Here is a 12,351-nt window from a genome sequence, read left to right on the forward strand (position 1 = left end):
TTGACAGCAAGATCTTTTTCAAGAGCTGGCTTTATGAAAAGAGGCCACACAACAGTTTCTTTAAGAACAGCTGACACAATGACTTCCGTAGGCAAATGTTGACAGTCTCCACCAATGCTGGACATAATAGGTCCAGCTCACATATGCTAGTCCTTAGTCCCACCTTGCAGGTGGCATCATCAGAATTTCAGTAAGTCACACTGGCTGAAACTCTGAAAGAGAAGACCTGGCATTTTCTTGAGATGTTCTTTTTCCATAGCAGTAGACAGCTTACTCTGGCTCAGATAATTTAATCTTCAAAGTAACATGAAAATTCTTATCTTCAAAGTAACATGAAAATTCTTATCTTCAAAGTAACATGAAAATTCTTAAGGATAAGTTTCAGCCTTTTTCAGGTAAGCAGAAACCACTGTGAGGAAATGTAAGGGTATTAAGTGCTGCAGGCATGATTTTTTCAGATGTGCTGAGGACCCACAACTCCAGTTGTAGTGGAATGTCTGAAGGCTCAACACCTGTTAAATTCAGCAGTCTAAGACAATGAATACTACTGTATTTTCATAAACATTCTCTCTAAAATATTAATAGTGCTTATAATATAGTGGAAAAGATCTAGGGTGGAATTTTCAAAAGTGGCTCCATGATTTAGGAGTGTAATGTCCCATTGAAAATCATATCACAGAAGCAGACATTGTTTATCTGCATTTTAGCAGGTACATGCTGAGGGTACAGAATGAAGAGTAAGTTTTGTTAATTGCAAAATGCAAAAAAAACACTCCAGAGTTAAAAACTTTAAATCCGTTTTAGGAGTTTATAGACTGGCCATCAATAACAGTAAAAACTGAAAGTGAAATGTTGCTTTTTGCTTCTGTTTTTTTCCCACAGGGTGTAACACTGACTGATCTTCAAGAAGCTGAAAAAACTATAGGAAGAAGTCGTCCTACACGAACCAGAGAACAAGAGAATGAAGAAAAGGAGAAGGAGGAGAAGGAAAAACAAGACAAAGAAAAACAGGAGGACAAGAAGGAATCAGAAACTAAAGAGGATGACTTTAGACAAAGATATTCCAGAACTCTTGAGGAGGTATCTCATACTATTCCTTTTAAGTGGTGTAACTGGAATAAAGTGGTATAAATCTTAATTTTTGTTTGGTGGTGCGAAGATTATAATAGACTTAAGTTTTCTTTAGTTATTTAAATGTCTTATGTTAATATTCTTTATTTTTATCTGTGTCCTTTTAATCTTTGGAAATTAATATTTACTTTTTCTCTGCTGAACAGCCCTATCATCGCTATAGGCCAGTTTCAACTCCAACTACTTCATCATCCTCTTCGCTTTCCACCTCCACTAGTTCTCTTTCTACTTCAAGTCAACTAAACAGACCAAACAGCCTTATAGGTATAACTTCTGTTTATCCCAGAAGTGGAACAAAAGAAAATGAGAGAGGTAGGACTATATGTTTTGACTTTTTTCTTTCCTTATTTATTAGAGGCTCTTTTGCCTCTATGGAGGGTCTTAAACTGCATGTGTTATGAGGTAAGGGATTTCTTAAGGCCACTTTAAGAGTCGCTGCCTCCCTAGGATAATTATCTTCTGAAGCAACCATCTTCAAGTGGTGCCTCCCAATATATAATACTTTATTTCCCTCTATCGTGAAGTGATTCTGAATTTGGGTCAGATTTCCATAATACTATGTTGCAATTCTATGAGTTTGCTGAGAGGAAAAGAGTGCTGTTCAAGGAAGCCAAAATCAAAGCAAAGGGGTGCTTTCACCTTGAATGTTTTATTTCTTTTTTTTCTATCTCATCCTTGGTTCACCTTTTAACAGTTTCATTTAAAACCGTGAAGACTGGAAGCACTGAAATAAATAAGTTAGGGTAGTGATTACTACAGTACCTGCTGGCTGTGTATGATTTGTTGTATTAACAGAAGGGTAAACAAATAGTTAAAAATACATTAGAGGAAGTAAATGTTTTGTTTGTGCAACCGTGAATAATACTTATTTTTGTACAAGTTATTGAAAGCATGTGAGAGGTGAAAAATCAGAACTCAAAAGTGAGAGAGTTTGTCAGTAAGGCCCATGCTGACCTCAAACTAAATTTCCATTAAGGAAGAAGGAAGCCCTTAGCACAATCTTAATGAAATCCAGGAAATTTCAGTACATTGTCCTAAAAGAGAGATATATATTTTTGGGGTAAAGAAAGCTTAAATGAACGTAAGTCAATTGCACAGAATTCTTGATGCTATAACTAAAGAAATATTTATGTGAGGAAATGTAGCCTGGTGTTCTTTTATGCTTGTTTCTCTTGAGTCAGATGCCCTCATAATAAAGTAGACAGAAGTTTTAAAGCTTGAATCTTAGAACCAACCTCTAGATTGTTGTCAGAAGTATTCCTATTATATTGAAATATTTTGGTTAGGTGACTGAGGTAGAATGTTACAGAAAGCAATTGGGAAATACAAAAATACTTGCCAGACCACTTTAATGGTGTTTACAACAATATTTCACAACTGTGTTCTGAGCAGGTGTGTGTTACCACGTAATTTATAAAACTGGCTACTGAACTTCTTATTCCAGCAGCTCTAAGATTACCGTGTAAGTTGTATATTACAGAAGATCACATGATTTCTGTGTCATATTTTAAAAATGTTATTCTTAACAGAAGGCCGGAAAAAAGAAGAAGAAAAGGAAGAAGATAAATCACAGTCAAAATCAATAAGAGAAAGACGGCGACCAAGAGAAAAACGAAGATCTACAGGAGTTTCCTTTTGGACTCAAGATGTGAGAAACTGCTAAAACAACTAAACATACGTCTATTTCATAGCATTTAGAATTTATATAAAATTATCACATTAAAATAATAGGAAATAGCTTAGAGTTTTATCAGCATTTCTCAAACTGGGGTCTGCAGATCCCCAGGTACTCTAGGGAATCCGTGGGCCCTTCTGATCAACTCCTCCCCCTCCCTTCCTCAACTGCTCCCCTCCCTCCCAGCGCTTCACACCGGGGAACAGCTGTTCAGCAGCGTGCAGTAGGCGCTGGGAGGAGCAGGGATGGGAAATGCTTTGGGGAGGGGGCAGGAACAGGAGGGGCAGGGGTTGACTGGGAGCAAGAAGAGGTGGGGCGAGGGTGGGGCCTTGGAGGGAAGGGTGGAGTGGGGGCAGGGTCTTGGGGCTGAGCGGCGAACTTGGGGGTCTGTGAAAATTTTTAAATAAAAATGGGGGTTGCCAAAGTTTGAGAACCACTGAGTTATATGATTTAATATGATTCTTTCTGGAAAACCCAGGAAATAAAACATCATGAGATGGATTCAACTATGCCCATACTAGTGGGTGCTTCCAAAAATAGTTGCAGTCTTGCTTGTAACATGTTTTTCTCTATATAAAATGTGTTAGCATGTTGGAGTAGCATGGATTGTTGAGGTCTGTATTGTCTGGGATTTCTTCCCAGGCCATTTAGATTAGTAATACATAGAATGAGATGACCAATACATAGGACATTGTTCCTTATAGAATGAGATGACCACTGTATAGGTTATCATGCCTTTTGCATAAGTGTGGCCACAGCAGTTGTTAAACCCATAGGCCTAGCATGCTTGAAATGACTTTTGCTGATGTACTCAGATATAGTTGTTCTGTATAGGTCTACAAGCTAATGGAGCCCACTTGTAGAGTGCAAGTAAACAATGAAAGCAGCAGTATCTTGGGTTCAGATTTAAACGCATCTAAATTGGGGTGTATTGATCATTCCTTTAGAAAACACCTTATTTTGAAGGGATAACATTTCCACGCAGTAAGCATATCAAATTATAATAATGAAAAAAGAAAAGGAGTACTTGTGGCACCTTAGAGACTAACTAATTTATTTGAGCATGAGCTTTTGTGAGCTACAGCTCACTTCATCGAATGAATTCTAAAACACGTACATGATCATGATGCAATTGGGACAAACCAGAACAGCTTTTATAAACCAAAATCATTCATCTTCAATCTACTAGAATTCTTTGAGCAAATAGTAGATTAAAGAAAACCAGTTGATATAACACATTTGTACTTTTTTGAAGCCTTTGACAAAGTCTGTCTGTCACAAGAGGCATTTAAGAAAACTAAGTCATAGTATAAGAGGTAAAGTATTGACATAATTTAGAAACTGGCTCAGAAACGAAGTGTTGGAATAAATGGTCGATATTCAACATGTCAAAAGATTAACATAAAGTTCTCCTAGGAATCTGGGTAGGATCAATAGGTAAACAAATAATTACTATCACTTACTCTATTTGTACAGTGTCTAGCACAATGAGTTGAGGCACCAAGTGTTACTGTAATACAAATAATAATAATAATATGCCTTTTGGATTGCATACATGGCATGGGTTTTGAGAATGAGAGAAAAGAAATTGAGGATAAAATTCAGAAGAGCCTGATAGGCCCATTCTCTTCTGGATTTCCAGCCTTGATTTCAAAAAAAGGCCCCTCACTCCTCTGAAGAAGCTTGTAGAACTGGTATATAAAACAAATACCTTCCTTGTCCAGTCTATTAAGATAGTGCAGAGAAGAGAGCCCTGACCTCAGCCACTGTCCCAAAGTTGTTTGTGATGTTTTTAAAACTCTTCTGATCTAGAAAGTATTCTAATTTTAGAATGATACTTACACCATAAAAATAATAAAGTTCAGAATCTTTCAAGTGCAGTTGAACCAGTGTCTAGTGGGCAAGAGTAGATATCTTTTTATATCAAGCTCTTTTGCTGCCAGATAATATTAATGGGGGTAGTTTCACAGTTGAGAAACATAAGCAATGGTGATCAATTTAGAACAAAATTCCCTCCCTCTTCTTAATCTACAAACTTAATTTGTGAGAAGTAGATCCGTTATCCTGTGCTCTGCAAATTGCTGTGTATTTATAATTGAAAGTAATTAAGAAAAGTCAATTCTGATCAAATTAACAAGAAGGCCTATACTCCCAATGGTTTCTAAAAATAAGAGTTCAAATGTCTCTTGTAAAAGCAAGTGTTTCCTTATGCCAACTATATAATCCCACTTTCTTCCATTATATATCAGTCTAGTACTGAAAACATCTACTTGTTCAATGTTTCTGCCATTTTGTTTTGTTTAATAGAACAAAGCCATCTAGGAATGTTATGGGATACTTTTGGACAAATTCTTGTCCTTTTGTGTTTGCTTCTGTTGCTTTTATACAGCATATAAACTACAGTTCAAATAGATTTAATTCAAATAAACTCTGGGCAAGTCTACCCTACTGAGCTACATTGGCATAGCTGTACTGATGCAGCTGCACCATTGTAGCACATCTAGGGAAGACATTGTATGCTGACAGGAGAGTGCTCTCCCATTGGCATAATTACTCCGCCTCCTGCTGACATAGCGCTGGTGTGGACAGTGCTTAGGTTGCTGTAATGTGTTGCTCAGAGGGGTGTCTTGTTCACCCCTTTGAGCAATGTAAGTTATATCGACTTAAGCAGTAATGTAGATCAGCCCTCTGTCTTGAATGTTGACCTTAGAAATATGAAATGTTTAAAAACTCTAAATAGCATTTAAAAAGTTTACTATTTTTATTACTACTATTTTCTCCAGAGTGATGAAAATGAACAGGAACACCAGTCTGATTCAGAAGAAGGAACAAATAAGAAAGAAACTCAGGTAATTGTTGGGTATTTTTAATTCAATTGTGATCTCTTAAGACAGATTTTGTTTTAATTTTCTTTCATTGCAGTTAGATTTGGTTATAAGAACACATCTAGTGGGGTATCTGTTGAATCATGTCTTGTTGTTATGTTTCAGTACCAATTCCTTCGCAGTTTTTTGTGTGAAAGATGATGTCTTCTAGCCTATAAATGAACTACAGGCTTTAATGATAGGTTTTAATATATTTTAATAGTGGTTGTTTGCTGCGTATTACCTTCCCCTTTCTTACATTTTAGGTATAGGTAAGTTGAATTTGTTGTAAATGTTGATATTTCTAACTGATGCTTAGGCCAGTAGTTGAGGGAGTTCTTAGTTCTCCTTTGAGTGCTTGCTTGTGTCCATTCCATGTTAAGGGTGTGTGGTCACCACATGCACCGGTGCGGGAAGTTTTTCCCTCAGCAATATCCATAGTGGACTGGCTCTGGCACCCTCTGGAGTGGCGCCCTCATGGCGTGGTATAAGGGGCGCCACCGGCTCCCCGCACCCTCAGTTCTTTCTTGCCGCCAGTGACGGTTCTGGAATGTCTGCTGCTTCGGCTAGCATTGATTCCTTCTCTGTTCTTGTGAATTTTAAAATCCTGTAAAATAGTTCTTCATAGTAGTTTTCTTAGTTCTCAAACTCTTTGTTAGTCCCGAGTGGCTTTAAGCCCTGCGATTGCTGCAGATGGCCTATGCCTGTTAGCAACCCACATACTAGCTGCCTAAGGTGCTTAGGCGAGGGGCACATAAGTGACAAGTGCTGTATCTGGAAGTCCTTCAAACCTAGGATGAGGAAGGAGCATGATATCCATGTGAAAGCGCTCCTAATGGAGTCGGCACTCACTCCAGCACCGGAGCTGTGGTCCGACTCCACACCGTGGCATCCGTGCACAGTACTCCCCTGGTGCCGTCCACAAGCCAGCTCCAGTCTCCCTCCATGGCTCCGGTCAAGAAACTGAAAAAGACTGTGAGGGGAAGATCTCCTACCTTACGCAAGGGAAAGGAGAGGGCAGGGGGCGAGCCAAGAGTCATGTTGGGCAGCTCAACATCCCCCTCGGGAAGTCTCAAGTAGAGCGGTGCAGCCCATCCTATGCCTTACCTATGACTCCAGATAGTGGTGTAGGCCTCAGACAGCTTCAGGTGTCATCGATGCCCAAAGCCGTTCAGGCAGCTCAGGAGATCCTGACGCTCCTGGTGCTGCCCTCACCAGCTCCTGTGGTACTCCGGTCTTGGGGAAGACCCCCTTTGGGACCTATGCGTGTGTCCCCAGCTCAGTGGTACTGTTCCCATCAAGAGGGACGTCCCGCCAGCGTTCACCTGGAGCAGCCATCACACCTCAGGACCGGAGAGGCAGGCTCAGCAGAGCCCTCTTCAGTCCCTGCACTGAGGGCACCAATCGAGGGACTCAAGGCTTACCTCGCTGATAGATTGGTGCAGACCCTTTGAGGCATGTGCCACCAGGCAAGAACTCCTGGATCGGCCCAGACCATCTTCAGGGGCCCGGGACCAATCGGGCACCAGAGACCACCAATCGCCAGGCCCTCATCGCCAGTCTCCAAAAAGGTGGTCTCCCTTCTCAGGACGATCCTCCCAGCAATGGCTCAAAGTAGCTCCCGGTCCAGTTGGATGTCCCGGTACCGGTTGAGTAGTGTGAGGCGTGGATGGCCCGGTATACCCAACGCAGATCCCCTGCAACAATGGCTGGGGACAGTCTAGTCCCAGTCCAGAGACCCCCTGGAAAAGATAGTTACCATTCCCCAGACAATGGTGGACTGACCACAGGACAGTCCTGGAGGGAGTTCCATTCGACAACCCCCCTCACTCCATTGAATTGGTGTCGGATGCCTCTGATCTCAGCTGGGGTGTGCATCTCGGTGATCTCCAGACACGGGGGATATGGTCCCCAGAGGAAGCGCAGTTACACATAAACATCAAAGAATTCCGAGCAGTCCAGCTGGCGTGCAGAGTCTTCCTGCCCCAGCTGTCGGGCAAGGTGGTACGAGTCCTGACGGACCACACAGCCTCGATATTCTACATCAACAGGCAAGGGGGGGAGCTCACTCGTCAGCTCTGTCAGAAGGCGCTCTGTCTATGGGACTTCTGCATCAGCCACAAAATCCACCTGGAAGCTTGTCAACAGGCTGTCCAGACTACTTCCTCCACTTGAGGAACCAGGGCCTGGCACACTCTTCTATTAGAAAAAGGAAAAGGCGGACTTGTGGCACCTTAGAGACTAACAAATTTATTTGAGCATAAGCTTTTGTGAGCTACAGCTCACTTCATCGGATGCATTCCAATGAAGTAAGCTGTAGCTCACGAAAGTTTATGCTCAAATAAATTTGTTAGTCTCTATGGTGCCACAAGTCCTCCTTTTCTTTTTGCAGATACAGACTAACACAGCTGCTACTCTGAAATCTTCCATTAGAGCGCATCTAGCGGAAATCTCCGCTTTTCACCCGCCGATCCAGGGATGGATGGTGTTTTCCCATGACATGATGGTCAGATTCTTGAGAGGGCTCAAGAGACTCTTCCCGCAGGTAGAGTCCTGTACTGTCCTGCAGTGGGATCTTAACTTGGTCCTCTCTAGGCTCACTGGCCCACCCTTTGAGCCACTGAGTTTCTTCTCCCTTTCCCACTTGTCATGGAAGGTTGTGTTCCTGGTGGTGGTGATGCTGGCAAGACGGGTCGCTGAAATTAAAGTCTTGACCTCAGAACCTCCATACATGGTCTTCTACAAAGATAAGGTTCAGTTGTGGCTCCACCCAGCCTTCCATATGAACCAGGATATCTTCCTTCTGGTGTTCTGTCCCAAACCACACAAGACCAGTGAGGAGAGGGTCTTCATGCCCAGGACGTCCAGAGGGCCTTGGCTTTTTACTTGGAACCTACCAAGCATTTCCAAAAATCAACTCAACTCTCCCAGTGTCTTCGCAGAGGTTTCCAGTTGGATTATGTAGTGCATAAGGATCTGTTACAACCTGGCTGGGGTTCTGCCGCCATCGATTGTCAGAACCCCCTTGATGAGGGTGCAGGCGTCTTTGATGGCCTTCCTGGCACACATCCCTATCCAGGACATCTGTAGAGCCGCAACGTCCTCTGTTTACATGTTTACCACTCATTATGCCACCACTCAGCAGGCCAGAGAAGACGCTGGGTTCGGCAGAACTGTATTGCAATCTACACATCCATGAACTCCTACCCACCTTCAGGGGTTCTGCTTTGGAGTCACCTAATATGAAATGGACATGAGCAAGCACTTGAAGAGAAGACCATTACCTTTTCCATAACTGGTTTTCTTTGAGATGTGTTGCTCATGTCCATTTCCTAACCCACCCTTCTTCCCCACTGTCGGAATTTCTGGCAAGAAGGAATTGAGGGTGGGGGGAGCCAGTGGTACCCCTTATACTGCGCCATGCGGGCACCACTCCAGAGGGCGTCAGAGCCGGTCCCCTGCGGATACTGCTGAGGGGAAAAACTTCCAGCACCGGTGCATGGGGCGAGCGCACACACCTAATATGGAATGAACATGAAAAACACATCTCGAACACCAGTTACAGAAAAGCTAACTGTCTGTCTTTTTCTGCCTTGTCAACATCCTTAGTTTCATCTGTTCGGTTTTTCTGGCAAAATTCTTTGCTGTGACTAATGGTGCACAAACTTTGAGTCTTCTACATTTTTCTTGAAGAATACATAAATGAGTGGGTACTAATAACAGTTGGTAATATCACAGGGAAGCTGAAGTGGAGAGCACAATCTACTTGAATTCTTCATTCTAGAAAAATACCAGCACAAGGTTACTAGTCTTCAAGAAAGTATATTATGGGGAATTGACGTAATCTTGTTGCTGTCATAAATATAAAGGGAAGGGTAACCACCTTTCTGTATACAGTGCTATAAAATCTCTCCTGGCCAGAGGCAACATCCTGTTACCTGTAAAGGGTTAAGAAGCTCAGCTAACCTGGCTGGCACGTGACCCAAAGGACCAATAAGGGGACAAGATACTTTCAAATCTTGGGGGTGGAGAAGGCTTTTGTTTGTGCTCTTTATTTACTGGGTTGTTCTCTCTTGGGACTGAGAGAGGCCAGACAGAAATCCATCTTCTCCAACCCATCCTAATCCAAGTCTCCAGTATTGCAACCAGTATAGGTAAGCCAGGCAAGGCAGATTAGTTATCTTTTGTTTTATGTGAATTTTCCCTGTGTTAAGAGGGAGGTTTATTCCTGTTTTCTGTAACTTTAAGGTTTTGCCCATAGGGGGATCCTCTGTGTTTTGAATCTGAATACCCTGTAAAGTATTTTCCATCCTGATTTTACAGAGATGATTTTTACCTTTCTTTTTTTTTTAATAAAATCCTTCTTTTAAGAACCTGACTTATTTTTTCCATTGTTCCAAGATCCAGGGGTTTGGGTCTTTGATGATTTTATAACCAATTGGTTAGGATATTATTCTCAAGCCTCCCCAGGAAAGGGGGTGTATAGGGCTTGGGGGGATATTTTGGGGGAAGATGTCTCCAAGCGGTTTCTTTCCCAGTTCTTTGTTTAAAACGCTAGATGGTGGCAGCATACTGGTCAAGGACAAGGCAAAGTTTGTACCTTGGGGAAGTTTTTAACCTAAGCTGGTAAGAATAAGCTTAGGTGGTCTTTCATGTGGGTCCCCACATCTGTACCCTAGAGTTCAGAGTGGGGAAGGAACCCTGACAGTTGCAAAGGAAGAAAGCTTTGAAATCTGTGAGTGTGGGTGAAAAAAACTATTATATCTTAATCTATACCATCATATGGCATAAGAGAATACATTTCTGTTGACCGAAACATAGAAGTAACACACTAGTGAATCAGTTGTTGTGTTTGTATCAGTGTCATTACACATTCCTCAGCCACTTTGGTTAAATGATTCATTCTGTCCTCTTTTTTGCTGCTTTTGTATCTTTTCTACAAGCCTAATGGATTGTGTGTTCATATTTCCTTTCTTCTTCATCAGTCTTCAGTGCAGATTCTTTGTTGCTCTCAGATCTGTAATTATTCTTTCATGTTGCTACACTGGGCGTTACTTCTTCCTTATTTCTTTCTGTGGAATTGTAGTCTGATATGTGATTATGGTAATTTCAAAGGAGTTACGTGAATATAAAGCCAAAGTAATACAATAGTAAATCAAGCCTAAAATTGTGTAAGTGCTTTTTAATACACTGTGTGTGTGGGCAACTGAATATATTTTTTTAATCTCTTGATGAAAGCATGTAGGTTAGATTCAGAGAGGTGGGGGCAGAGTGATGCAAGCAAAGCTGTGTGGATGCTAACTTGCGGGATTTCATTAATGAACTTCTCAAATAAAGCTACACACTGTACCACTACTAAATGTTGTCCAGAACCTAATTTTTACACAGGATTGGACTGGCTGAACACCATGCTCCTTGTTCATCAAAGAAGAAGTGGTGGGCTAAGTTCTTGCTTTTCCAAATGATGCTACCTCCAGCTGAACCATTTCAGCATGGTGCACAATACAGTAGCCAGGTAGTGTAAGCAAGTTGAGAAACAGATAACTGCGTAAAGAGAATCCCGACAAGGGGTGGGAATAATAATTTTTAAGAAAGTAAAAGGAATATTTGATACAATGAGCCAGGGAAAAAAACAACAAAAAAAACCTGCTAATCGGGCTAGAAACTATATTACTTGTCAGATGCAGGGAAGAAGTGCTTCTTCCAGAAAAGCAGATTCCAGCATCAGAGTTGCAGGAGAACTAGTTGGAAATTGAGCCTCCTTGCTGAAGGGAGGAAAATGTTCACCATAGCATAAACTATCATATAGAATGCCAACATGCTTCATTACTTCCTTTTAGATTTGTTGATAGCTTAACCACTTTAGTGCCTTGTAGGCTGGGAATTTCCCTGCAGCTTCTTAGCTAGGAACTGAATTGTTCTGGAAAACTTAAGCACAACTGGTGTGGGTGAATGAAAAAGCTTTTTGCGTTCTATTCAGAAAGTTTATACTTGCATCTTTGGGGGGGGAAAATGAATGAATGAGTTTTGTTCATACTTATTCTGTAGATAACACTGAGATTTGAGGCAGAGGTGAAATTTGAGAAATCACTTCAGTAATTGTAAAGCTTTAACCGTATGAATCTATCACACTGAGGCTTATCATTTGCCATTAGAACTTCTTAGAAAGCTGAACTGTCTCTAGTTATGGGTCATTTAACTTTGAATGTTCATAACTTAAGTTATTTAAACTCTTTTCTTCAAACATGAATTGTGTGACTGTTGTGTACTGAGTTGTAGGTAGGGTTGTATAACAAATTCTAGCTGGTATTACTACAAACTATATTTTGATTAATTTTGATATTTTAAGGCATACGTATGAGAGTTGGAGGCAGAGTTAAGGTTGATTTTGAAGCTTACCTCTCATTTCCTGGCATATGAGTGCTTAATTTCTCAACCTTACCATTAACACGCATTTTTTGTATGAATAGAGTAGAAGCCAAAGGAGTAGGTGGGGCTCCATTCATGTATTCTGTAATTCTGCAGCCATAGAATTTGCTGCATATTCCATGTCCTGTCACAGAAATGGGCTGCAATGTCCAATCTTTCATTTTTTAAAAATTGTTTGTTGCTTATGGTTGTGGAGAGCACCTTAAAAATATTAACCAGTTCTAAATTTTTGCAGTGTCCTATTACTGAGTC

At 41.2% G+C, this 12,351-nt stretch overlaps 1 protein-coding gene across 8 annotated transcripts in view; it reads left to right on the forward strand.

The window, feature by feature from the left end:
- Nucleotides 1-12,351, forward strand: part of PPP1R12A (protein phosphatase 1 regulatory subunit 12A) — a 221,793-nt gene that overhangs the window by 169,851 nt on the left and 39,591 nt on the right. For all 8 annotated transcript variants that reach the window (XM_073327675.1, XM_073327673.1, XM_073327672.1 and 5 more), the window contains 4 exons: nt 883-1,080; nt 1,278-1,443; nt 2,661-2,779; nt 5,590-5,655. In XM_073327675.1, coding sequence (XP_073183776.1) covers nt 883-1,080; nt 1,278-1,443; nt 2,661-2,779; nt 5,590-5,655 — 549 coding nt within the window. The remainder of the gene's footprint in view (nt 1-882; nt 1,081-1,277; nt 1,444-2,660; nt 2,780-5,589; nt 5,656-12,351) is intronic.

This window comes from Lepidochelys kempii, chromosome 1 (genome assembly GCF_965140265.1).
Source record: "Lepidochelys kempii isolate rLepKem1 chromosome 1, rLepKem1.hap2, whole genome shotgun sequence".
Classification (NCBI taxonomy): domain Eukaryota; kingdom Metazoa; phylum Chordata; order Testudines; family Cheloniidae; genus Lepidochelys; species Lepidochelys kempii.